Here is a 27,819-nt window from a genome sequence, read left to right as displayed (position 1 = left end):
CAAGGCTCTGGATTCAGGTTCCTCCTGTCTCCCAGGAGGTTGCTTTCTACTTTGTCTGGGGGTCACCCTTCACCATAAGAGTCTATGATTTTCATCAGGCTGTCTTCTTTAAGTAAGAATCACTTGGTGGCTGGAGAGATGGCTCGGTGAGTGACTGTCTCGTGCCCACATTAAAGTGGAAGAGGAGAATCAGCTCTACAGCTCTGGCCGCCACCTGGGAGCCGTGTGACTGTGCTCACTCCGCATGACCTGCCCTCACGAGTAATACATGAGAATTTAGTAAGAGCCGGGCGTGGTGGCGCACGCCTTTAATCCCAGCACTTGGGAGGCAGAGGCAGGCGGATTTCGGAGTTCGAGGCCAGCCTGGTCTACAGAGTGAGTTCCAGGACAGCCAGGGCTACACAGAGAAACCCTGTCTCGAAAAACCAAAAAAAAAAAAAAAAGAAAGAAAGAAAGAAAAAAGGATTCAGTAAGAATCACTTGGAAATCTAATCTACTGGCGAACCCTGGCGGAGGAGTCCCTCCTTTCCTGAGTCTCCTGAGTCTGTGGTATTGAAAGAACCTAGTGGGGAAACCCCACTCAATTTTCGATTCGCGCACCCAAGAATCACGAACAGACGACCATCTTGATGTAAAAGCATGAGGTAGTTTAATGACAGAGCTCCGGGCTGACACATATCTCCCACAGGAGACAGGTGTTGACCACATGGTGGAGCCATAATGGCGGAGCTCCTGTTCGAAACGTATCTCACACAGTCCGTGAGGCTTGGAAGCTAGGGGTTTTTATAGAAAAGGGGTGGGGCTGGGGGAGGAATTGGCGCGGTTTTACATGATTGGTCCATTTAAACATCAACAGACTGTCAGAAGGGCGGGAGATAGGGAGGCACTAGGCCAGTCAGGACATGTAATGACGGGCCTGCCCGGGCATGACCTGGCCTGTTCTGCTATGTTCTTAGCCCCAGGTTTCAAAGCTCACAAACAACTCTTTGGGCTATTTGAAATAAATTACATGAATAACATGTCTCAAGTTTTATTTCCTTTTATTATGCCACTATTACCAATTCCTTTCCAAATGAGCTCTCATGGATACTGCTGTCTATTTGATGTGAACTTTTATACCTTGAGTCTACATTCTTTTTTTTTTTTTTAAAAGATTTATTTATTTTATGTATGTGAGTACACTGTTGCTGTCTTCAGACACACCAGAAGAGGGCATCAGATTCCATTACAGATGGTTGTGAACCACCATGTGGTTGCAGAGAATCGAACTCTGGAAGAGCAGTCAGTGAGTGCTCTTACCGCTGAGCCATCTGGCAAGTCTACATACTTGATTGATGTCTGCCCCTCCCTGGTTCCCTCCCACTGTTTGATTCTGGTGCTTTATATGATAATGCATATATATTGGGAGTAGTCCCAAAACCTTTTATGTGCCTAAACTTCAAGAGACTGGATCTATGTTAACTGATCATTGGTCAGCTCATGGGCCATTTAAAAACATATACTAAAAACTATTTCACAAATCTTAGGATTTTTGTACCAACATTTTTGCCATATTTTGCAGGATTTTTAATTCTAAAATACGCCCCCCCCTTCCCCATTCTTAACCAATCAGTACTACCCTCGTGGTCTTTTTTGACCGTCTTGCACAGACCACTGCTCAGACACCTATTTAGTATCCATTAGTCTATCCAAACCACTTGCCAATTTCTTAGCGATTACCACAACGCCTTCAAGATTTTCTTTCTTTTTGTGTATGTGTATATGTGATATGTGTGTATGTGATATTTTGTGTATGTGTCTGTGTGTGTATATGTGATATTTTGTGTATGTATGTGATATGTGTGCACGCACATAGGCAGGTCTGTTTGGATTACATGCATACCACAGTGCACATCTAGTGGTTCGAGCGTAGCTTTGGGTTCCAGGCCTCTCCTGCCCCCTTTTGTTTGCTGCTGTACCGTGTACTACTTACTGCTCATAAGGTTTCTGGGGATTTAATTTCCACCTTCTTTCTGTCTAGCGATCAGAATACTGGGATTACAGACCTGTGCACCTATGACTGACCTTTACATGAATCCTGGGCATCTGAACTCAAGCCCTGGGTAACAAGCACTTTTGCCTGCTGAAATGTCTCCCCTGCTCTGCCTTCAGGGTTTTGAACGAAGTGTAGACTTTGTTCTCTAAACACTAGCAATCCTTTCTTTTTCTGTCAAAACGGCTTGGTTGAGTGTATACACACAATCCAACTCAATTAGGGTATGATATGGTGTCTTCAAATCAATTAATGGGGCATGCAACCATCACCAAAAAATACTACAGACCCTCCTCCGCCAATCTTATACCATAAGCTGTCATTCTGTCATTTAAATTTCTTATTCCTAGCCCAGAGATGACTATAAAAATGGAACCATACGGCTTGAGGTCTCAGCACCACCAGACTGTGTACAACACCAGGTATGTGTGTCTAGAGCTGCCATTCCCCCACCCCCACCCGCTTCAATGTCTGGTTTCTAGGAGTTCATTGTACTCATTACTATGAAATATGCTCATCTAAGAAATCACAATAATCAAGGACATAGCTTAAGCTTTTTATTTTTTTCGAGTTGACTTTTCAAAAACGGTGGCATACACAGAATTCCCCTTTGGAGCGGTTTTTGCACATTTTCCGATTTCGACTTTTCCATGAGAACCATTACTTCTATCAGTTTTTCTTTGGAAGGCTGGAAGATGGGATAGGCTTTGACTTTTTCAAACTCTTTCTTTTCCTCTTTCTTCGCTTTTGATTTCAAGTGAGGGTGGCCATGGCTGGTGAACTTTGGAGTCTTCCTTTGGTCCTGTCTCTGCTCGGTGAGCACTCTTGCTCTCATCATCCGGTCTTTATGTTGCTTCATCTGCTCCTTTGCCCAGGCCATTTTCGGCTTTTTGGGTACTGTTTTATGTGGTCTCGGGATAGGGATAGTTTTTTTCTTCTCATCCTCTGGCTTTGGGGAAAGCATTTCACATGAGAGGTTCTGAGGGATGAGTCGGTATTTGTGGTCCCTCAGGCCTCTAGCCCGCTCAGCTCTGTGGATATGTTTCTCTATGTGATTCATCTCCCTCTCGGTTACTAGATAGTCCCATTTTTTACCGTTCTCTGTTTTTTTGCATTTTGGCTTCATCTCTTCTTCTGGGTTAGCGTCCCATTCTGCCTCTGGTTTATAATTCCATGATTCTCTGATCATTTCCTGTTGCTGTTGATGGTAGTAGGCATCTGCTTGAGCAAACCGGAAGTCAGGAGACACGGTCTTGAGTTTATCAACTGTTTCACTCTCCTGTTGGAACTTTTGGACTAACAGTTTTCTCACTCCTGAAGAATGGGTGCCACCTAAACACTTGTCAGAGGGAGTAATCAGAACTTTTTAAGTTGGATATTCTTTATTCTAGTTCCACAGTACAGCTGTCAATGAGCTAACACCTCTGCCTGGCACTCCTACACCCCCCCTCCCCCAACCCACATTCTCTCCTAGGTGAGGACTCTGATTTAGACTTCCCTGAGAAAATGGAAGCACCCAGCACATCCCCTTTCCCACCGTCAGAGCCGCTGCCCATCTACCCAGGCTCTGCCTTCTTGCTCTTACACTGGAGACATTACTGTCTTATCAAAAGGGAATGCTTCATCTGTTGCTTACTGAGTTTCAAAGATTTCATTTCTGTGTTGTCAAACCTACTTACTGGGTCACTTGAATGCGCATATAAGACACCTCAGCACAAATGCTCGCCAATAAAAGAGACTCTTCCTTACTTCATATTCTTGGCTTTTACCCTCTGTTACCTCGCTTGCTGAATATCCCTGCTTTTTTCCCACCTTGTGACTACCCCTCTGTCTGTCCTTAACACCATCGCATTTAGCCTTTCTCGTGTGGATGCATACTAAACGGTGCTCCTCCATGGCACAGCTACTGATTTTAAGCAGCCGTCGGGCTGAACCAAACTTCTAAGGCCCGGCCCTGCTCTCATGACCTCTCGGGTTCAGACCTGGTCACTGTATTTGGCATCTCCACTTGCTTCTTTCTCCAGTCCCCACCAGTTCAGTCCTGTCACTTGCACCTTCACTGTCATTTCCTTTCATCCCCCTGCCTCCACCACTTTTGTCCCAGCTTCCCCAAGCCCACACTGTAGCCAGAGTGATTTTTTTATTACCTACATCTGAGCATGATACTTTCTTGTATAAACCCTGGCTGCTCCATTTAGGAGAGAACCTCAAATCTCAGTGTGGGGTCCACAGCCTCTCATTAACTCTCAAACCATGTTTTCAGCTCACTGTATATTCATTAGGCTCCGGCCACACTGAATTCTGTTCCCTAAGAGTCTCTCTTTCCCACGTGAGTACACTCTTCCAAAACACACGTCAGGAACTCTATCTATGATAAGCACTTTTACAACTTTGACAATCTGGGCGGGCATACTGTCTCCTCCAGCCTTCCACGGTCTTCATAGAAAACCCAGAGCTGTTATGACATCACGGTTTGTGGAGTCCGTTTCTTTAGCATCATCTCTTACTAGAACAAGTCCTGTGAGAGTACAAATAGTATCTGTTCTGTTTGATGCTGTCCAGCCAGCGCTGCTCAGAGAACCAAATACGGAAGTAAAGCCCGAGCGAGGATCTACTTTCTCCCTTGAAATGCTTGGGCCTCCTTTACCTCCAATAAACTTTATATGATCTCATTACAGGACCCAAAGTGCATGCCAAATATATTTCCTCACCTTAATTTTCTTTTCTAGTGGGGAACAGGAGCCTACTGCAATCCGAGGATCTTTAGTACTCTTAGCCCAGGCCAATCTAGAAGAAAAGAAATTAATTATACTGGGATTGGAGGGAGGTGTCAGGAAACATATTCTGGGATGAGCTCCCATTGGGAGGGATTTGGGACCTGCTTTTAGGTAGCAGGGGCCCTTCTCTCTCTGCCAGCAGGTAGCAGGGGCCCTTCTCTGCCAGCAAGTGGAACTCTGTGGTGTGTGTTTAGCTTCTGTCTACCCACGGTGAAAGGACATTTGTGATTTTGATTGAAGTTTAAAGAAGTTTGTTTGTTTGGTTTGGAGTTGTGACTGCCAGAAATGCCTTTAAAGCTGGAAAGGAAAGACTGAGTTGCTATTACTATTTCAAATACCACAAACTACTGTATTTATATATTAAGAAGAAAATAAGTTTTGATACGAAAAGTTTTAAATTTCCAAGTATAACTTCCAAGTTACATAGACATATATAATAGATTTCCTATAATACTTGCCTAACTTTATGATCCATGATTTTATCACTTAAAATAGACTATTTATTTATTGGTTGTGAATCTCACTTTTAATGACTGAGCCATCTCTCCAGCCCTGTTTTTTTTTTTTTTTTTTTTTAAAGACAGGTTCTTACTGACTGGCCTATAACTCAAGAGATCTGCCTGTCTTTGCTTTCACTAAGCCTAATTCGAAAATTTACACTTTAAATAGATTTTAAAACAATTGGAAGGCAAGTTTTAAAACTTAATGAAGAAAAATATAGCAAGGAAGTTTGTTCTTTAGGATAAAAGCACAGGCTGACATCATGGAGTTATTCACCTGATTAGTGGAGATTAGCCTTACGTTACTCAATCAATCTAAGCATAAACACTGGTTTACCAGCAACAGAAGGATTTTAGAACAGAACTGTACAAAACCCTCATCATATGTCTTTAATTTCATTTCCAACTGCTTTAAGAATTTATGTTGTTTCTCTAGCAGCATGTCTTAGATTTACAATAGAAACCATTATATAAGTATACATGGAATTAATCTTCTAAACGGTCTTATGAGGTTAGTATTCATTATTCCTATTTATGGAAAAGAGGATGGAAGCCACGAAAGTTAGTGGCTTGTTAGTGGTCTGGGTGCTAGTTTCTTCGGCCACTGAGTCCTCCGGGGCTCCATTGGTTCCCAGAGGTGGACATACAGTCTTTTGCCTGTATCCCAGATGGTGGGAACACTTACTGTTCCTCGGCACTCAGACCAAACCACTCTGCGTCTGTCACCATGGGTTGCTGTGAGGTGACAGCTCTCAGTTCTGCTGTGGTGGTCTTTTCGCTGCATATTCTGGAAGCCTGTGTGGTCACTTGTGCTGGCTCTGTGGTCTGGTTCTCTTTCTCCTCAGTGCTCTTGGCTTTAGCAGTTGCCCTTCTGTGCTTCATGAAGAGCATCACTGTTCTTGACTCTTCTTTCCTCTCTGCCTCTCCTCCCTGACCTCTAATTTCTCATTCTCTAGGCCGCACAGAATTTCTGCCTTTCGTTCAGATTTTCAGCTACCTACTATTGATCCTTGAGGATGCCCTGGGTTGATTTCTAAGGAAATACAAAGCAGTCAGTGCTTTCTGTGTGTCATCACTGTCCCGGAAGGAGCCCACTGTGAGGTGGTCTATGATGATATAGTCAGTTGGCAAGGGATGCACTTTCCTCCCAGCTGCTCAGCAACTAGAAGGGACCATTTCTGAAGACGTAGGAACTCAGCCGTAGCATATGTAGTTCGAGACAGTGCTAAGAACCCTGAGGCCATCTTCTCAGCTTTTGAGTTTTAGAATATAAACTGTTCTAGAATCCATGTGAATGGAACCAGAAGAAATAGCTTGGTGAGCCTACATATCTGTGTTGTTAGCAGCTAAATGTGTGTACTGCTGGTCCAGATAGGGTCTCATCATTTCCTAGCTGGTATGCCACTCAGCTAAATACTGCTTTGATGGAGGTTTTAATACATCTTTAGTCACACTATTTAACTTATGCTCCTAGCTGACCAACATTTAAAGACAAGGAAGCAGAAAGTACCTCAATGTTAAAAATACAGATTAGTGAAAATCATACTCAATTCATGACATTTTATGTGTGGAAATTATTCATCCTAAGAAAATTATCCTGTAGCCCATTGAGATATCTCTAGCTCTCAGAAATACAATGTGAAAGGAGAAATTGTGATCAATTACAACCTGACTTTTTCTGTTAGAAATAAAATCTGTCCCTCTCAAAATGTGTTATCTGAAAAGTGTTTGAAACTGAGGCTTCAAAAAAAAAAAAAAAAAAGCTGGGCATGATGGCGCACACCTTTAATCCCAGCACTTGGGAGGCAGAGGCAGGCAGATTTCTGAGTTCGAGGCCAGCCTGGTCTACAAAGTAAGTTGCAGGACAGCCAGGGCTACACAGAGAAACCCTGTCTCAAAAAAAAAAAAAAAGAACATCCTAATTACCCATCATTGATTCCTTCCCCTGAAGAATATACAGTTTATTCAAAGCAGGCAGACACATTCCTTCATGGGAAACTGGATTTTTCTTTCACGTTTGAAGGGTAAGTTCTCAGGATATAGAACTCTAGGTTTTGTTTTTCTCAGAATACTCAGAATAATTCATTCCTGTTTCTATGGTTTCTGAAGAGAATTCTTTCACTTCCTGGATTATTTCATTATTTTCTGCAGTTTGGGTATGATAGATAAAATTCTGGGTTGCTTTGAAAAAAATAATCGCTTCCTTTTCTGTGTGCGTGTGTATGTGCGGGGTGCATTTTTACTATAGTGGGAGGGGAGGATCAGTAGACGTCAGATCTCTCCTACCATGTGGGTCCCAGGGATGACAAGTGTGGACAATCAGACTTGACAGTAAATGCCCTTACTTTCTGAGTCACCTCCCCAGCCATTTTCCTGCTTGTTATTTGTTAACTCTAATTTTGTCCCCCAGTGATACAAGCTACATTTTAGGTGCTCAGTAGCCTCGTGTAGCTACTATGTAGCTACTATGTAGCTAGTATGTAGCTAGTATGTAGTTAGTATGTAGTATGTAGTTAGTATGTAGCAGACTGAGGAGCCAGGTCTTGACAAGATGGAGTCCAATCCAGGTGTCCCAAGGAAAGCATCTTCTGGGACTCTTCCTGCCACTGGTGCGCTCTTCACCATGCCACTGCTCCCTGTAGAACGCTCCCTTCTCTGCCCTCAAGTTATCTGTTTGCCTCAAACCCATTGTTCTCTGGCTTACCTTAGGTTCTCTCACAGAATCTTTGGAGGAAAAGGAGGATGTCTCACTTCCCTTCCTTAGTTGCACTGCATGGGCCTGCGAGTCCTCCACAGAAGTCCTCCCCATTACCAGTGCTCGGTGCTTGGTAACATAAACCAATGTGACCGAGTCGCTGAAAGTGAGCAGCATCAGCAGCTTCATCTGTCAAGGAAGAAAGGGAAACACAGTTAAGACAAACCCATGCTTTGCTTTCCCTCCTCTCATCTGGCCTAGAATAGAAAAAAAATATATCTGTCTTTGGCTTTTAGCAGAATGTAGCCACCCAGGAACCATTGTTTCACATAGGTGGACACCCGGTACCTGTGGTTTTGTTTTTTCCCAGACAGGGTCTCATTGCGTAACCCTGGCTGACCGGAACTCCCTGTGCAGCTCAGACCGCAGATGTACAGTGATCCAATCCGCCTCTGCAGTGCTAAGATTAAAGGCGTTTGCGTTCCTTTTATTACTGTTTATCCCTCCTGTTTGTCCCTTACTTGTTGCACGGCATTCAGCAAGTTATTCAGCCTTTCTGCTTTACCTCTTCCATCTGACAATGTTGTTGTAATACTAGGTGAATTACCATACATGCCCAAGGACTTAGGACATTCTCATTATTACTGTACAAGGTTGGAATATTCTAGAGTGTACTGCCTCAGGCTGAGGCAAAGTGAGAGGAGAGTACAGTAGTTTCCTTTTATTTTTTTATATCTATAATTTAAAAAATTATTTATTTGAGCACACTGTTGCTGTCTTCAGACGCACCAGAAGAGGGCGTCAGATCCCATTACGGATGGTTGTGAGCCACCATGTGGTTGCTGGGAATTGAACTCAGGACCTCAGGAAGAGCAGTCAGTGTTCTTAACCACTGAGCCATCTCACCAGCCCCCTATATTATTATTTCAAGACCCCCAGTGCATATCTGGAACTGTAGATAGATAGTACTGAAGCCTATATATAGTTTTTCTCCCAAACTATATATACCTATGACCAAGTTTAATGTATAAATTGGGCACAGTAAAAGATTAACAATGTATGTGAACCCAGTATATGAAAAACTAAATATTGTTTTGAGTCAGGGTAGCTCTGTAGCTCAGGCTGGTTCCCAATTTGTGATCCCCCTGCTTCAGTTCTCTGAAGATGTCTTATTGCACTGTATCTTAGCAACCTCAGTAAAGATTTTTTTTTTCCTAATTAAGTGGAGAGTTTTTTCCTGTTCACTTAAAAGAAGCAATTTCTGGTTGATTTTTGGCATGCTCCAAATAGTGGCATGACTATTGTTAAGCTTTGATATCAGTTGGTAAATCAGGGCTACTTTAACACAGAGATTGCAATACCCTGACAGTCAATAATGGAGAGTAACTGATGGAGGTAACACATACAGCATGGAACTGCAGGCCACGATTCACGTGCCAGGGACAACAAGCAGTCCCATCACCTGACACACAATGATGCTCAGCTTAAAACTTCTGAGTTGTTCATTTTAGGACATTATACACTGAACTGTGGTCAGTGGTTGACAATGGGTAACAGAAATCAAGGGCAGTGAAACCAGTACTGGTCGTGGTGGTGCATTTCTTTAATTGCAGCATTTCAGATGCCGAGGCAGGCAGATCTTTCTGAGTTTGAGCCATGTCTGGCCTGCGTCGTGAGCTCCAGGATGGCCAGGGCTGCATAGTAAGACCATATCTCTAAGGGGCAAGAAAGTGAGACAGAGGGCTGAAGACATGGCTCCACAGTTGAGATCACTCGCTGCTATGTCAGGGGACCTGGGATCTGTTTCCCAGCATCGACAAGGCAGAGCACGGCTGTCTGTAATTCTAGTTCCAAGGGGTCCTATGCCCTCATGTGGATTCTTAAGGCACCAGGCATGAACTGGTGTGCAAAACGATCATACACAAAAATAAAAATAATCTTTAAAAAAAGTGAAATCAGGGCTGGAGAGATGGCTCAGCGGTTAAGAGCACTGACTGCTCTTTCAAAGGTCCTGAGTTCAAATCCCAGCAACCACATGGTGGCTCACAACCATCTGTAATGATATCTGACAGCCTCTCTGGTGTGTCTGAAGACAGCTACAGTGTACTTAGACATAATAAATAAATCTTTTAAAAAAAAGTGAAATTATTTCTGCTGTGTGGGATGGGGAGCTATTGTTCAAGAAAAGGTCAAAAGCCTTTCTGCGTACCTTCTATGTAGAGCAGGGCCTTCTGCCCTCTTTGGGTCAATCCATTGATCCTTGGTATGAAACATGAAGCAGATGAAGTGTTCCATAAAACTATGGGCACTGAGCTGCAACAAGTTCTAATTTTACACTTCTGTATTACATGGTCACCTGCTAGGTTCTTAAACAACTGTATGAACAACGTTGGTCACCAGGCCCTGAATTCATTATTAAACTTAACTAGATGCATCTTTAGCACGGAAAACCTTAGGGTCAAAACCGTTGAAATTTCCTTTAAAAGTTTATACATTTAGCCATGTACAGTGGTGCACACCCGGGATTCCAGCACAGTGGAGCCTGGGGGGCGGGGGGGGGGGAGGTCCAGAGTTCTAGGTCATCTAGGTTCATTAACAGTTGAAAAATAAGTTTGTTCACCGGCAGGAGAGGTGGTGGCTCAGTGGTTAAGAGCACTTGATGATCTTGCAGAAGACACAGAGTTTGGTTCCCAGCATCATATTTGATGTTGAAAGACCCACAAAGTGAGGACTCCCCCACGTTCTGACTCAGGAGAGGCGACACCCCAAATCACTCACAAGAAACGGCCTTGATGCAAACCGCAAGAGGACTTTTTATTCCAGGCGTGCTCTGGGGCCCAGTACACCACGCAGGGGTAGAGGACCACGGACCACGAGTGCAGAATTGGGACAGCTTTTATGGGGTTACAACAAAGCCTGCGTTTCGCAAACCAATCATTTCATAGCATCAAGACCCCACGCAGTTCTTTCAGTGTGTAATCTTTCCTTCCATTGTGCAAGCACTTTACAGTTGCTAGATAAGCAGTTAGTCAGCTCCTCTCCTCCTGTTATCTTACTAGGCCAGGATCACGTATTCAAGGGTCTGTCTTAATGCTCTTTCACCTAGTTCCATACAGGAAGCGGGCCCTGGAACAGCACGGAAGTGTGACCTTTTACCTGTATACTGGCAGGGAGCAGGGTCTGGAATTTGTGGTATTTAGGGCTTCTTAGGAGGCTGGAGTTGAGGCTGTATTTTTCCATCCTTTCAATCTTACATGAGTGGCTCAGAATTGTCTGCCCGTCAAGGTTTCAGGGTCTACAATGCCTTCTGGATGCCTCCAGCATTGGATGAAGGTTGTACACATATCTACTTGCAGGCTAAACACCCACAAACATAATTAAAAAAAAAAGTTTCCTGATTGCACTTTCTAGACACTGCAAAAAGGAATTCACCATATTGTCGACTATGGAAATTATGCCAGACAGACTTAAACATCTGTGTACGCAGAGGAGAAAGCTAAGGAATATTATCTTGGTAGGAGCATGCCTTTATTTTTACACTTTGCCTCACAACCTCATTCCCTAAAACACGTTCTTTGCAAATTGGAGACCCATGGAGTGAATTCAGATTATGTAAATGTTCAGCCTGAAGAGTTAAAAATTCTTTTTGAGTGATATTTAAAACTCCCTTTAAAAGAGGAAAGTGTCGCTTCGTCATTGGACATTCCGCTCTAGCAGAGTTGTTTGGATTCTAGATCCCTCTCTATCAAGCCAGCTCCGGCTCCTCGTTCCTCACAGGTGGTCAGGCGCAGAACTCGAGGTTAACCTTCAACTACAGAGCGCAAATGACCGGGTGAATCCCAACCTGGAGCCTCAGTTTCCCTATCTGTAAAGCGGGCTGAGAGATCGCGTCAGTGACAAGGACTGCTGTTGACTGGACAAGTAACCTGCTGGCCACTAAACACTGGGTTCCGAGACGCACCCCTGCAACCCAGGCTGGCGGCCAGTGGCCTGACCGGGGATCGGCGGAGAGCCGCGAACCCGGCAACCCCCGCGCTCTCGGCCCTTCCCCGAGGTTCCCCGCGCTGAGAGGCGTGGCCGCTCCTCAAGCCCACAGCGGCGGCCATGGCCTCGGTGGTGGAATACAAGGGCCTGAAGGCCGGCTACTACTGCGGCTACTGCGAGTCCAGGGAGGGCAAGACGTCGTGTGGTGAGTGTCCCGCCGTCCAGGTCGCCTTTACCGGCTTCAGCCAGGCTCTCGCTACGTCCTGGCAGGCCTGCCGCGCGGGTTGAGGCCGTTGGTCACCCGACTCCAGCTTCCCGGTCCCATTGGTCTCTCCTCAGCCGGCTTCCTTTCCATCCCGGTCTTCCCGCCCTCGCCCTCCCTAGGGGGTAGCCGCCCCTCACAGAGGAGGAACGGAACTAGCGGACGGCTGCCCGCAGTCAACATGGCGCGGGCGGCGTCAGTGACGTAGGGCGTCCGGTCCTTCCAGCCCGGGAGCACTCGAGTGGCTTCGCGCGATCTTCGGAGGCGCGCGCGTTGCATTGTGGGGTGGTGGAGGCGAAGGCGGCGGTAGCGGCGGCTGCGTAGGACTGGGTGGCGCAGCGGCGGCGGGGTCGCGGACATGGCTTCTTGGAGCGCGCCTTCACCTAGCCTTGTAGAGTATTTTGAGGGCCAGACCTCCTTCCAGTGTGGCTACTGCAAGAACAAGTTGGGCAGTCGCTCCTATGGTGAGCGAGCTCGGCCGGCGGGCGTGTGCTTCGGGCTCTGTGAGGGTCTTGGGTGGCCGCAGCCTGGGGGAGCGTCGTGAAGAGCCGGGTGTCCTCCACCCTTGCTCCCTCAGCGGCTGCTCTGGGAGACGGGAAGGGAGATGGGGAGGCTCCTGGGAGCTGACGGCCGCCCTGCATCCATCCCCGCGGCAGCCGAGGCCCCCTGCTGCATGTGTAGAGGGGCGTGTGCGTGCACACCTGTTCGCTGTCATTTTGGAGAAAGTGTCTGGGAGAACGTACTGGAAACCGAGATCGGCTTGATATTTTGATAAAATACCTGCTCGACTTTTTTTTTAAATCAGGGATTTATACCATGTCATTGTGCCAATCCATCTTGAAGACCGTAATAACGGTGTTCCTTCAGGCTTTAGGTTTCTTTTCTTTTTATTTTATTTTATTTTTCTGGCTTTTCGAGACAAACGTTTTCTGTGTAGCTCTGGCTGTCCTGGAATCCACTCTGTAGACCAGGCTGGCCTGGAATTCAGAGATCCGCCTGCCCCTGCCTCCCGAGGGTCTGGGATCAAAGGTGTGCATCACCACCGGGCTAGGATTCAGGTTTCTTACGGAAGATTTGTTTGTAAGCCGAATATGTACTTATTGTCTGCCGTGTCATGATCGGCAAATACAGAATCTAGGATGGATGGTTTAGAATAATCCTGCAGGTGGAAGCAAGGTAACTTGACTATAAATTTAGGTTAGAGATTTACCCGTTTTGAAAGACAGTTTAGTGGTTTGGCTGTGCACGGGATTTTGGTTTATGGATGCATTAAAAGTGTTTATTAGGAGAAAGTGTATTATTAGGTGAACCGCGGCCTTGGGTAGACAGTTATACAATCGTTAGATGCACGGATTACGAAGACCAGTTAAGTGAAAAAAACGCTTGGAGCATAGGGTTAAATAAACAGGATGCAGATGACAGCCGAGTACACGTGACAGCTGAGAGGAATACGGTCCAATAAAGCCCAAATAAGGCCAAGAAAGCACATCAAATGACAGTGGCTCACTTTGAGTGATAGAGATACTATTCTTTTTCAGAATTTTTATATTCTGACTATAATATTTGCCAGTATTATGTGACTGAAACATATTTTAATAGGGAGGACCTTACTACCCCTACCCCTAGTAATTTCGTATTAGAGAAAATTGGACAATATAAATATTTTGTGCTTCAAGATTTGTTGAAGAACAGTTTTATCATCTAGAAAGATAACTATAAATTCCCAGCATTTCAGTTTTCGTCTTTCCTGTAAGGCACTCTTCTGTTGGGTGACTGTTGTAGGAACTCTTGTTATATCTGAGTGGCCTCAGAACTACAGAGGATTCCTTTGAGGCTCAGAATAACTTGTTGGTGTCAGCGAGTGACTAGTCACTAGTTTTGCTTTGGATTGCTGTGATAACCACCATGATCAAGTGCAGTTTGGGGAGGAAAGGGCTTATTTCGTCTTAGAGCTTTCGCTCCATTGAGAAGTCAGGGCAAGAAGTGGAGGCAGGAAGGAACCTTGGGGCAGGAACTGAAATGAAGGTTATAGAACTGGTATGCTAACATTTTTACTGGAACTTGACACCATTTCTCCCCTCCTCGCTTGCCACTCTATAAAGCATGTTTCTATATATAGCTGGTACAATTTCTTCAGGAAGAAAAAAACTCGTCGTTTTAAGTTTTAGTTCAGGTATGTCCTTTACATGTTAATCCCCATCATTTTTGTCCCCTCGTCCACAGTGTCATAGTTATTTCACTGAATTGATAATTTCAGAGGCTCTGTCATCATCATCTTGTTCCCTTGGGATGCCAGTTACTGTCAGTTCATTTATTTTGAATGAGTATGTCTGTATATGTTTGTCCTATTTTTAAGGGTCAAGCCTGTGCTATATATATTATGCATAGCAAGTAGTAGAACTAACATACCTTTGTGCTGGTCAGCTTGACACAAGCTAGAGTTACCTGGAAAGTGGAAACCTCAACTGAGAAACTGCCGCTCTCCCATGGCCTGTAGTTAAGTCTTTTGTGACATATTTTGATTAGTGATTAATATAGGAGGGCCCAGCTCTGGGCATGGGGTACTGGGATGTACAAGAAACCAGTTCTAGCAAGCCAAGAAGAGCTAGTCAGTAGTCAGTGTTCTTCCCCGACCTCTGCTTCACTTCCTGCCTTTAGATCCCTGCCCTGAGGTATTTGCTTCCAGGGCCCTGACTCCAGTTTCTGCTCTGACTTCCTTCTATGATGCCTTGTGAGCTGTAAGAGGAAATAAACCCTTTCACCCCGAAACCATATTTGATTATAGTGTTTCTTGCATAGCAATAGAAGGTAAACTAATTAATGGCAACTCTCAAATAGGTGAGACCAGTGTGTTAACTCACTGGAGGTTCTCTGAAAGTTTGTGTGAAGTCTACAATTCCAGTGAGAATTGAGATGATTTATTAATTTTTAATTAAATGGAGTAGGAGTCACTTTTGATATATTTGATTCTTTAGATTAGATTTCTTTTTTTTTTGTTCCTGTTTTGAGAATGGGTCTCTTATATAGCCCTGACTTGCCTGGACTCCTAGAGTCACTTTGTAGCCAAGGCTGGCCTTGAACTCATAGAGATGTTCCTGCCTCTGCCTCTTGAGTGCTGAGATCAAAGGTGTGTGCCACCACACCTGACTTAATACCCCCTCCCCCCCAAACACACAGGATCTTATGTTACTCAGGTTGGTTTCAAATTTATTATATAGCTGAGGTTGGTCTTAAACCCTGACTCCTGACTCCTGACTCCACCATCTGACTCCACATGCATTTACCTCCTAAATTCTAGGATTACAGGTTTGTGTCACCACTCCTACCTTAGAATTAATATAACTTATTTTTTGTTTGTGTTGTACGTATTATGTTAGGTGTAAAGTAAATGCAGACTTTTTTTTACTCCAATTTGAATGTTCTAGAACTTTAGTCTAAATTTGCCATTTTTATTTTTAATTTATTTTTTACACAGGGTCTAACTAGGTAGCCCAGTCTGGCCTGGGATGCCCAGAGATCCACCTGTCTCTGCCTTTGCAGTTTTACCACACCTCCTCTAACTTACCTGTTTTTTCTTGTAAAGAACACTTAAGGGTTTTAACAAGAAGACAATAGGGTGTGCTGGAGCTAACATGGTACTTACTTTTTCAGGCATGTGGGCACATTCCATGACAGTGCAGGATTATCAGGATCTTATAGACCGAGGATGGAGAAGGTAAGGTTCTTTAACACAGATGCGTTTTGTTATTGCTTAGTTGCTTCTTATAGCTGCATAGTGAGAATTGCCCTCAGGATATTCTTTTACGGAGCTGTTTATTATGTTCTTTTGTGTAGTGTAGTTTTTTGTTCTTAGAAATTTATTGGCAAAGTTAAAAATTATGCATAAAGTAAAATATATTACATACCTTGTATGCTTATTACTAACCTTTGACAGTTTCTGGAATTATTCTATTTTTTCACTGATTCTCTATGTTTTCCCTCCTCTCCAAAGCATTTGACAGTAGATTACATGTTAATTATTATTGCAGAAAGCATATTGCAACATACATATCTGAGAAGAAATAGTTTCCCTTTTAACTTATCTACCATGCCTTTATCATCTTATAAAATTAACACTATCTGTTGCTGAATGTGGTGTCCCAGGCCAGTAATCCCAGCACTAGGGAGCAGAGGTGGGTGGATCTCTGTGAGTTTGAGAATAGCTTGGTCTACACAGTGAGCTTCAGGCCAGCCAGGGCTACTTGATGAGGCCCTGTCTCAAAAACAAAAAAGAAAAATTAATATAAATTTTTGATGGTACTTGGCATTCATTAAAAAAATTGTTTTAAAATATTTTTATTATATGTGTGTGTGTACGTATATGAGAAGGGGTAGAGTGAGTGAGTATGGGGGGAGAGTGTGTGAGAATGAGAGAGAGAGAGAGAGAGAGAGAACACGCTCGAGTGCTCGAGCACTCTTGTGCATGCTTAGCAGCAAGCACCCTCCCTGATGACCATTGCACGCCTGGCTTTGGTGATCTGGACTCCAATCCTCATGCTTGCACAGCAAGGGCTTTTCTTACTGAGCTGTCTTCCCAGTACCTAGATTGCCTTTTAAAAAAATGTTTACTTATTTGTATTTGGGGATGAGCTTGTGTGTACTACAATACTTATACAGCTCAGAGGACAACCTGCGGGAGGGTTCTTTACTTCTGTCACGTGGGTTCTGGGGCTGAGATCAGGCCTTCAGTCTGGCCAGCAAATGCCTTCATCCATAGAGCTGTCTCAGTGACTCAGGATTGCCTTACACAATTGCACGCAGACACACACACACACACACACACACACACACACCTGTTGGTTAACTGATTCTATAATTGTTCATACACTGTGTTTTCTTGGTAATTTTTCTTTTTTCTTACTATGTACCCCTGACTGGTCTGGTACTCTGTGTAGGCCTGTGTCTACCTCCTGAGCACTTGGGTTAAATGTGTACACCACCAAGTCTGGATGGATAGTTATTTTTAAGTAACTTTTGGGAACGTTTCTTGAATAATTGTAAACAATAATAAGCATTAAGTGCTGAAAGCTAGTGTTCTCTAGAGCTAGGATTGAGCAAACCAATTAAAATGTTAATACTCATTTTAAACTTAATGTGAGTTTCAAAATGTAGATGACGGCCAGATGTTGTACAATTTTGGACGACATGATAAGGATCATGTTTAAGGTGAGAAGGAGACATTCAGAGATTTTATATGAGAGCAATATGATGTGATTTGTTTCAAAAGGTTCATTTGTATGTCAGAGGTATTTGAGAGGCAGGAAGACAGAGTCCAGAGAAGAAACAAGGGCTTCTATCTTAGTGGCAATGAGGAGAGGACAAATTTAGGTATGTTTTATACATAGATGCTTCCTAATAGGATACAGAGGTGAGTTAGAGAAATAGTCTAAAATAACTCTGGCTTGAGAAATGAATGAGTGGTTCTACCCCTGACATGGCTACAGTGTCGATAACTGAGGCTAGTTATGTGGTACTGAGGTAGGCGGACAATTGTGTGTATGTGTCATCCTAAGCAGGCTCCATCAGTCCTGTAGCCTCATGGACTTTTTTTATTATTATTTTAAAAATATTTTTATAATTCTTAAAATTATGCCTATGGGTGTGTGTCTGTATGCATGTATACATGTGAATATGGTATCTACAGAAGCCAGAGGTGTTGGAGCCCCTGGAGCTGAAGTAATGGGGCTTTGAGTGCTGGCAGCTGAGCTTGGGACCTCTGGAAAAGCAGTCCGTGTTCATAGCTACTGAGCCAATGATGCAGGCTCGTCACACGAAGCAGTTTCACTACTGTCCCTGTGGTACTGGGATAGTAACAGCTGAAGACACCGAAGGAGTTGCAGGACTGACCTTGTAATACACCTGTTAAGGTTTAGGAAGGAAAAAGGTGGTTTTTTTTTCTATTTTGGTACATGTGAAAAGTATATAAGAAATTAACAAGCTATTTTTATAATTTTAGAAGTGGGAAATATGTGTACAAACCTGTCATGGATCAAACATGCTGTCCTCAGTATACAATAAGGTAAGATCTACAATGAAAAGATTGTGTGTATTTAAAGTAGAATCTTAGAATTTTAAAATACTATTTCTACCTTAATTAGACATTAGAAGGAAAAGGAAAGTAAATGAATTGTCTTTTCTACATACTGATTTGATTCATGTGTTGACAAATAGATTCTAATATTGTTTAGTCAGTCTAGTCCTGGTACAAAGATGATATGAAAAAATACTTTGTTTGTTAGATAGTGGCTACTATGAACTACTGGTAAATAGTTTGCCTCTGCCTCCTGAGTGCTGGGCTTCGAGGTATTTGCTGCCGTCCTTTGGTGGTCTTTTTTTTTTAATTGGAAGAAGTAAACTATTTTTTCCTTTGCAAGTAGCTGTCAATTGTTGATAGCTTCTTGGCTAGGGGTGCAAGTTCCTGTCTATTATCCCTTAGTGCTAGGACCCTGTTTTAGTTAGGGTTTCTGTTGGTGCAGTGAAATACCATCACCAAAATCAAGTTAGGGAGAAAAGGGCTTATTTAGCTTATACTTCCACATCATAGTATATCATTGGAGGAGCTCAGGACAGGAACTCAGACAGGGCTAGAACTTGGAGGCAGGAGCTGATAGGTCATGGAGGAATGCTGCGTACTGGAGCAAGCCATACTCCCCATGGCTTGCTCAGCCTGGTTATAGAACCCAGGACCACCAGCCCAGGCACAATAGGTTGGGCCCTCCCCCATCAATCACTAATTAAAAAAATGCCCTACAGCTTGATTTTATGGTGTACTTTGGTCAGTGACTCAACTGGATGTAGCCCACTCACTGTCACTGGATGTTTGACTTGGTGACAAAGGATGTCTGGCTGGGGCTTTGTCTCCAGTATTTGGTAACTCCATTTCTATTTCTTTCATATAGTTTCTATTTTAGGAAGTTTCTAGAGAAGTGGGTTTTCATATGACCCCTCAAATGGCTCTTGGTGTTAATTGTTCCTCCACATTCTTATCATTCTTATCTATCCCCCTCCAATTTAATCCTCTTACCCAGTTTCCCCACTGTCCTCTAGAGCTATATAGTCTACTTCTCTGTCTTTTAGGAATCCTCTCTTCCTTCCTTGGTCCCTTTCTTGATACCTAATATCTGTGGCCATATGGGTTGTAGCAGGCCTTTTGAAGGCTTAAAAGCTAACATCTACATGTGAGGAAAAATGTACAATATTTGTATGGGAGGTTTTTGGAGATAGGGTTTCTCTGCATAATGGTCTGGGCTGTTCTGGAACACACTTTGTAGACCAGGCTGGCCTTGAATGCACAAAGATTTGTCTGCCTCTGCCTCCTGAATGCTGGAATTAAAGGCATGTGCCACCATGTCTGGTGGCATTTTTGGTTTTTTTTTTTTTTTTCATTCCCTTGTCTAAAATGTATTCTTTTGAAGTCTTTCAGAGTGGAAGCATTTGCTTGAAATACTTTGCTAATAGGTTATTTTTCCTCCAGTGCTTCTATTCAGATATTGAATCCTTAGATTGCTTTCCTACTTTTTTCTTTCCTGTTTTTCATCTTTTTTTTTTTTTTGAACCTTTTGAGAAATAAATCTACTTAATTTTTTCCCCATCAGTTTCTACAACTGAAAACAATTTTTTGGTGGTGGTGGTGGTGGTACTGCTGTTGTGGTTGTAACAAGTTTAGAAAAGTAAGAGATTTCCTCAAAGGAAGTTTTTCAGTTTCGTTCATACATAGTCTGTACTCTTCAGTTTGTCTGGCACCTATCTTTGTAGTAGAGACTCTGCTCAAGTGTTCTGACCGTAGCTTTTCAGTGTCCCAGGAAAAAGTTCATCTAAAGAATGGGTCATTTTTTTTCTATAGGCTTCAGATAAATTGTGTTAGTTGGGCTGTTCTGTGATGTAAATATTTTTAGATCTGATTCCTTTTTTGAGAGAATGTGTGCAGTACTAATGGTCACGGGTTAGATGGAGCCCTCAACATTTAGTCTGTAGACTTCATTCTGCTTCCTGTTCTAAGTGTATGTGACATGCAGAAGGCCCTGTCTTTTGTTCTTCCCTGAAAGCTGAATTGTGTAAGGAGTCAACTATGTGGAGTTAAGAAGGAGGTCTGACATAGGACTGTCTTGAAAGCAGATTTGGAATGGGTCTTCTTAATTTTAGACCTAGCTTCACTACAGTTTCAGAGGTGTCACCTATCAACAGTATATAAGATTTTTAGAGGTAATCTATAGTATCTCAACCTCCTTAGTGCTGTGACCTTTAATACAGTTCCTCTTGTTGTGGTGACCCCCAACCATAACATTATTTTTGTTGCTATTTCATAACTGTATTGTTATGAATTATAGTATAGATGTCTGGATTTTTCTATGGTCTTAGGTAACCCCTGTGAAATGATCATTTATTAGCTAGAGGGGTCACGACCCACAGGTTGAGAACCACTGATATAGAGAAAATTGTATATCTTACTGTTTTTTCCATTGTTGAGTTAGGATTGGATTTTGTTTACCTAAGTCAGCTACTCTGCTCGAGCACACACACACACACACACACACACACACACACACACACACACATCGGTACCTATCTATCTATCTACCTACCCACCTATGTTTTCCACCTTCCAGTATTTTTTTTTGCCTTCTCTTTTTTCCTCTGGTTTATGTGTTTTTCCCTCCTTTTCCTTCTCTTTTTTTCCTTCTTACCTTTTAAGAAATCCTTTAACTGTAGTTATGGTGAGATCTGGAGTAGGATTAGAGGCTGCCTTATGTTTCTTCTTCACAAAAAACTCCAAGCATGAAATTTGCTGCAATCTACAATATACTATCCTGAACTGATCTTACTAAAAGCTTTAGTTCACTTTTAAAATATTGATTTGCTTTTCTAGGTGTCATCCTTTACAGTTTCAGCCATCAAAATCTCACAAGAAAGTTTTGAAAAAAATGCTGAAATTTCTGGCTAAAGGAGAGATCTCGAAAGGCAATTGTGAGGGTAAGATGAGATCTGGTCTGGAAACTGTTTGCTGTGAACATTAAAATGTATCTTTCCAAGGCTCCCCCTTTCACATGTCTAATTCAGGTCAAGCAGGGGAAGGAGGCTTTTATAAAATAATCCTATGCTAATATCATAAGGCCAGTGATGGAGCGATACCACCATCTGCCTCACTAGACCCTCCAGTAAGGATGTAGTGAGTACGTGCTAACAGAGCCTGCCTTTAAAAGAAAATTAAGGGTCATTGTAAAATGTTGTGAGTTTTTAAATTGAAGTGTTTTATTCAAATGCTTTGACAACCCGTCTGCTCAAATGAGGGAGAGATGACTCAGCAGGTAACTGCACTGCTGTGCAAGCCTGACTTCCTGGGTTGGTCCTGGAGACCAGATGAAAAGCCGGAAATAGTGTTGTGTAGCCCCTGCGTTCCTAGTGAAGATGGGAGCTGGAGATGAGAGAATTGCCCCAAGGTTGCAGTTCAGGACATAGGCCCGGAGTGCCCAGCACAGCATAAGTGAGACACTCATTTACAAACAAGGTAGAAGGCAATGGCTAACTCCTGAAAGTTGTCTTCTGTCTTCCACACAAACATTACACAAAGGCATTACAAACGCACAGTAGAAAAAAATTGCTTTTTTTTCACTAAACAGTATTTTATGAAGTTGTCTTAGTTATCTGATCAATTTTAAATTGTCAGTGCCTTCCCTATACCTAAAAGTTTATTAGTATCATTTACTTTATTTTACTTTTTCAGATTTTCTTTTCAGTGTTTTAACTTTTAAACCTTTTAAGTTCTCCTATAATTGATACCTAATTTGGGGAGTGTCACTCTCTGAACTCTTTCTCACTATTGCCATAGGAAGCACCTAGTCCTGGGAGCTCCCTACTCTAGTTTAGCTTATTCACTCATTCCACAAGTAGGTTTTCAATGCCTGTGGGTGTTGTGGTAACTGTGTTGACCACTGGAAAGACAATGGCTGCCCAAGCAGGTACGTTCTTTGGGTTCCATGGATTGTCCTAGAGTAGGTGTGGCTTAGCTGGGATCAGCAGAGGCCAGAAGACTTGGTTTTAGAGATTATGTGCTAGTTAGAACCTTGGAAATAGTTTTGGTCTACCTCTGATGGACTATTATGTATACATAATTGTAAGAAATAAGTTTTGAATTTCTTTTCGTGTTTAGAAATCACAGTCCATAGGTAAATTGATGCCCTATGTTTTCATGTGACTTGTACATTTGGCTTTTTGTTTAACTTGTTAGAGACTTCTCAACTGTGTCTAAAACTGTTATTATAGGCAGTGATAGAGTCACTAGGCCATGGGGGAGGGGTTGAAATCTTAGGTTACAATTTTCTTTGAGACAAGATTTGTTATATCAGTTGGGTATATCCCATTCTTGGGAGCTTGAGCACAGCTGGTGCCGTGACTTTTATTCTCCTGTTAGAGCACTGTGTCATGGATCTGGCTGCTGTAGTAACAGGATTACTTACAGTTATATAATTCTAAATGTGTCAATAATGCAGCTGATGATGGGCTTTCATTGTCTTCTCATTCTTAGATGAGCCCATGGATTCTACAGTGGAGGATGCTGTTGACGGTGACTTTGCATTAATTAACAAGCTGGATATAAAGTGTGATCTCAAAACACTCAGTGACCTCAAAGGAAGCATAGAGAGTGAAGAGAAGGAGAAAGAAAAGAGTATAAAGAAAGAAGGGTCTAAAGAATTCATTCATCCACAATCTATAGAGGAGAAGTTGGGCTCTGGTGAACCATCACATCCAATCAAAGTTCATATTGGTCCTAAGCCAGGTAGTGTAAATTTTGTATCACTTGATAGTTATACTAGAGACTTCGGTTAGATTTTCATGTGTTGTGATTTTTTTTTTTTTTTTTTTTTTTTTTGCCGGGAGGGGGGTAAGTTTTTTTCTCCCCTCCCCTCCCCTCCCCTCCCCTCCTCTCTTCTCTTCTTTTTTTTTTAACTTGGTTTTTAAAGACAGGTTTCTCTGTATAGCCCTGGCTGTCCTGGAACTCACTCTGTAGACCAGGCTGGCCTTGAACTCAGAGATCAGCCTGTTTCTGCTTCCTGAGTGCTGGGATTAAAGGAATGCTACACTACACTTGGCTTGGGGAAAAATCTTAATCAGATTAGCTAATTATTTATTTGAGGACAGTTAAGGTTACTTTAGGGTAGATGCATGTTCTTTCAGGAAATATATAATGTCTAGGTTACTCAGTTTGTTTTTTTTTAAAAGATCTATCTATTTTATTTGTTAGTATATTGTAGCTGTCTTCAGACACACCAGAAGAGAGAAGCAGATCTTATTACAGATGGTTGTGAGCCACCATGTGGTTGCTGGGAATTGAACTCAGGACCTCTGGAAGAGCAGTCAGTGCTCTTAACCACGGAGCCATCTTTCCAGCCCCAGGTTACTCAGTTTTTATTGGTTACAATAGGGTGCATTAATACATGGTTTTAAAAATTAGAACAGAATTCATCAACCTGAACTCTGTGAACACAGAGTGTAATTGGAGACAGAATATGTTAAAATGAGCAAGGATTTTTTTTAAAAGATTTGTTTATTTTTATATATGTAACTACACTGTAGTTATCTTCAGACACTCCAGAAAAGAGGATCAAATCCCATTATAGATGGTTGTGAGCGACCATGTGGTTGCTGGGAATTGAACTCAGCACTCCTGGAAGAGCAACCAGTGCTCTTAACCACTGAGCCTTCTTTCTAGCCCCAAGGATTCTTCATAATTACAAGAAATACTACAACAATCACCCACCAAAGTTTGTTCTAGATTCAAAATGTCCCCAGAAATGTGGGCCATAGAGGTAGAAGATCCTTCAAGTGTTGATTTCTACAGAAGCAGAAGAGTGGGCAGGTATTTAGGATGGGCGAATGGATGGAAGAATGAATGAACAGATGAATTCATTAAGAGCACATTTGTGTGACCTTTGCCTTCTTTGACAGCTAACTTGGGTAGAATTTTAATGATCCTGTAAAACTTGATTGTGAACTCTTTGGACTTAGTCTATGTATCTATAGTATTTGAAGGAGACATTTCTAGAGGCAAATGCCATTGGTCTAATATTTTGTCATTCTTCTTAGGCAAAGGGGCTGACTTGAGTAAGCCTCCATGTCGGAAAGCAAGGGAAATGAGGAAAGAAAGGCAAAGATTAAAACGGATGCAGCAGGCCTCAGCTGCAGCCTCGGAGGCTCAAGGTCAGCCAGTCTGTTTGTTACCAAAGGCTAAATCCAACCAGCCCAAGTCACTGGAAGATTTGATTTTTCAATCTTTACCAGAAAATGCATCGCACAAGTTAGAGGTACTTGGAGGGCTTTTGTGACTGGTTGCATTGTGTTTTGTGTTGGGGACTTATTTTCTTTGCACTAATACTTATCAGTTAATGTTTTACTGTTTAGCATTTCTGTTCTCATAAGTCAACTGCTATATGAGAAAGTTCTTGAGCTTTTGAAAATATTTTAGGCAGCTAGTTTTAAAAAATTCATTTGTAGTGTGTTTTTAAGCAGGATATGCTGGCTTTTTGTGTTACTTGATTGCAATTAAGTAGTTTATAAAACCAGAAATATTATAAAATTAATTTTATCTTAGAAATTAAAATGGTGAAAGATAATTTAGATATTAAAAGACTAGAACACAATAAACAAATTGGTTTTATCATCTATGTTTTGATCAAGATAGCACTGTTGCCATATATATACAAACCTGTACTAAGTTATCCTATTCTCCTAGTCAGGGTTACGGTGCAACCTTTTATATACGCTGTGATGACACCATGACCACAGAGCAAGTTGGAGATGAGTTTTTTAGCTATACTTTCTACATCACTGTTCATCACTGAAGGCAATCAGGATTCAACTCAAGCAGGGCAGGAACCTGGAGGCAGGAGCTGATGAAGAGGCTGTGGAGGGTGTTGCTCAGCCCCCTTTCTTATAGAACTCAGGACACCAGCCTAGGGATGGCACCACTTGCAATGGGGTGGGTCCTTTCTTATCAATCATTAATTTAAAAAATGCCCTACAACCAGATATTATAGGAACATTTTTTCAATTTCAATTAGGTTTCCTGTCAGATAACTCAAGCTTGTGTCAAGTTGACATAAAATTAGCCAGCACCTACCAAACTACCAAAATCCTTTCTCATTAAGAAATCCCAAAGCCAGGCGTGGTGGCGCACGCCTTTAATCCCAGCACTTGGCAGGCAGAGGCAGGTGGATTTTTGAGTTTGAGGCCAGTCTGGTCTACAGAGTGAGTTCCAGGACAGCCAGGGCTACACAGAGAAACCCTGTCTCGAAAAACCAAAAAAAGAAAAAGAAATCCCAGCCAAGGGGGCTGGAGAGATGGCTCAGCAGTTAAGAGCACCTACTGCTCTTCCGAAGGTCCTGGGTTCAAATCCCAGCAACCACATGGTGGCTCACAACCATCTGTAATGAGATCTGCTTCCCTCTTCTGGTGCATCTGAAGACAGCTACAGTGTACTTAGATATAATAATAAATAAATCTTTAAAAAAAAAAGAAATCCCAGCCAATTTAGCTAAAAGTTTTATGCCAAATTCCCACTTTTTCTCATATTTTAACAACAAATTAAAAATTTCAATATTATGTATTAAAATTATTTTAAAAACATTAGCCATAATGATGTAAAAATATTCTCCTGCTTGATTTGAATTTGTAGCTTAATATCCAAGGACATTAATGCTAATCTTAATGGGGCTGAAGTGATGGCTCAGTGAGAAAGAGTGAAGACTTCAGTTTGAATCTCTAGCTCCATATATTTATGAGTGTGTGTGTGCCTGTAACCCCGATTTCGGGGGGTCTAGGCAGTAGGATATCCGAGCTTGTTGGGTAGCCAACTTACCTAGCCAAAATGGTGAGCTTCTGGTCCAGTGAGAGGCATTGGTCTGTAAAGCAGTGGAGCTGCATTCAGCTTGCTAAACGCAGGCATGTGTACCCGTGCACACTCAGCGCATGCACCACAGGCACGGACACACGACAAACTTTAACAACTTTGGCTATTACAACTACTTGTTACTTTGATACTGTTACTAACTTTCTTCTTTCCAGAATTGTAGAGAATTGAATATACTACTTAAATTACAAAACGGTCTTTATCCTTTGACCATAAATAGGGTATTCAGGGAATCAGCCACACCTCAAATAACAGTTCTGTAGGTCTCAGCGGTTACATTTTTAATGTGGTAGTACCCAGGATTTGAAGAATTTGTTATTTGCTGGGTGTCACTCTTTTTCCTTTGCCAACATGAAATGCCCCATTATGTCCTCATTGTATTGCATTTAATTTCCTTTTGCTGCTATTTTACTAATGCATCTTAACTGTTAGTAATTAATGTTAAGATAAATGTCAGCTAGTCTTGTGCAGAGTTACCATTTTTAATTTATCCTTATTTAAGGCTTGTCCTGAAAGTTTTGATTATTTGTCCAAGATGTTGACATTGTAAGATAATCATAAAGGAAACATAATAGTGCATTTAACTCTACAGCGACATGCACGTTTGTGAGAGTTTCCTCTCATAGTTACACAGTTGTAAGTTTACTTACTAGTGATGAATAAAGGTACCCAAAATATATTTACAGTTTTTAGTGTTTCTGACTGATTGACTTTTAGTAAATTGTGGACAACTAAAATTCGAGAGTGTTTGTGTTATCATAACTAAGAGGAACCTGTCAGTTTACAGTAGAGCTAGGTGTTTTTAATTTGTCAGTGGTAAGGCTTAAATTTAGAGGGAACCTTCTTTTGCTTTCTTTAAGTAGACTGTAGATTGTAGCAATAACTTTTTCTTCATTTGCTAACTTTGCTGATTTTTAATGTTAAAATACATGTTTATGCTTTAATATTATTTGAAACATGGTCTTTTGATTGAACGTCTCTGTTAGTGCATATTCTGTAGAATTGAACCAGTGAATGAATTAATAATAAACACTGTTTTTTAACTCCTTCTGAAGGTGAGGGTGGTAAGATCTTCTCCACCAAGTCCTCAGTTCAGAGCCACATTTCAGGAGTCTTACCAGGTCTATAAACGCTACCAGATGGTTGTTCACAAGGACCCGCCTGATAAGCCAACCGTGAGCCAGGTCAGCAGGCCACGCGTGACATTCGCTGGCTGTAATTGTACTATATTCTTGTTTATAACTAATTTGTAGCATAACTGCACAAAGATAAGACTGAGTGAGTGGACATTCTGTAAATGTGAATTCACTACTGTCATGTGTTAGGTGCCAGTCACACAGAGTTTCAAAGTAGAAAGTCATATGCCACATTGCTTTCATTCAAAGCTGCTGTGTATTTATCTATATTTATCTACAAATCAGTCATGTGGCTTCAAGATAAATACCCATGAGAAGAAGGTGCGCTTGGCCTGGTGTGTTGCTATGCTTCATCCACGTTTGAAAGTCATCTAGAGAGTTCATAGCAGCTCAGTTATTTCTTATTAATGGAATACCCCTATATAAAAGAGATGGACTGGAAAAGGAAGAAGGTAGAGGTCTTTAATAGACTCCTTGTCCACTTACAATTT

At 42.1% G+C, this 27,819-nt stretch overlaps 2 protein-coding genes across 16 annotated transcripts in view; one reads left to right on the top strand and one right to left on the bottom strand.

Moving 5' to 3' along the window:
• Positions 1-1,430: 1,430 nt before the first annotated feature.
• Positions 1,431-12,479, bottom strand: Gm4275 (predicted gene 4275). 5 transcript variants are annotated; one of them, XR_869987.2, is made up of 4 exons: positions 12,225-12,479; positions 8,014-8,193; positions 4,744-4,819; positions 2,777-3,371 (listed from the first exon to the last, which is right to left on the bottom strand). XR_869987.2 is itself a non-coding variant. In XM_006508430.4 (3 exons), exons 1-3 carry the CDS (start codon positions 6,198-6,200, stop codon positions 2,568-2,570), a joined length of 1,086 nt encoding a protein of 361 aa, XP_006508493.1. In that variant the 5' UTR covers positions 6,201-7,001; the 3' UTR covers positions 1,431-2,567. The 5 variants fall into 5 exon arrangements, 2 of the variants coding, with proteins under 2 accessions (XP_006508493.1, XP_011240264.1); XR_869988.3 differs by lacking the exon at positions 12,225-12,479 and adding an exon at positions 11,161-11,381; XR_869989.3 differs by lacking the exon at positions 12,225-12,479 and adding an exon at positions 8,353-8,706.
• Ate1 (arginyltransferase 1) overlaps positions 11,451-27,819 on the top strand; it is a 129,127-nt gene continuing 112,758 nt past the window's right edge. For 3 of the 11 annotated variants that reach the window (XM_006507264.2, XM_030242026.1, XM_011241659.1), the window contains exons 1-7: positions 12,495-12,714; positions 15,902-15,965; positions 18,246-18,308; positions 21,156-21,259; positions 22,812-23,063; positions 24,371-24,588; positions 27,248-27,376. In XM_006507264.2, coding sequence (XP_006507327.1) covers positions 12,609-12,714; positions 15,902-15,965; positions 18,246-18,308; positions 21,156-21,259; positions 22,812-23,063; positions 24,371-24,588; positions 27,248-27,376 — 936 coding nt within the window. In that variant the 5' untranslated portion in view covers positions 12,495-12,608. The other 8 variants (XM_006507265.4, XM_030242028.1, NM_001029895.3 and 5 more) reach the window with 8 other exon arrangements.

This window comes from Mus musculus, chromosome 7 (genome assembly GCF_000001635.26).
Source record: "Mus musculus strain C57BL/6J chromosome 7, GRCm38.p6 C57BL/6J".
Classification (NCBI taxonomy): Eukaryota; Metazoa; Chordata; class Mammalia; order Rodentia; family Muridae; genus Mus; species Mus musculus.
The sequence above is the reverse complement of the archived record's forward strand: the minus strand, read 5'-3'. Positions and strand labels throughout refer to the sequence as shown.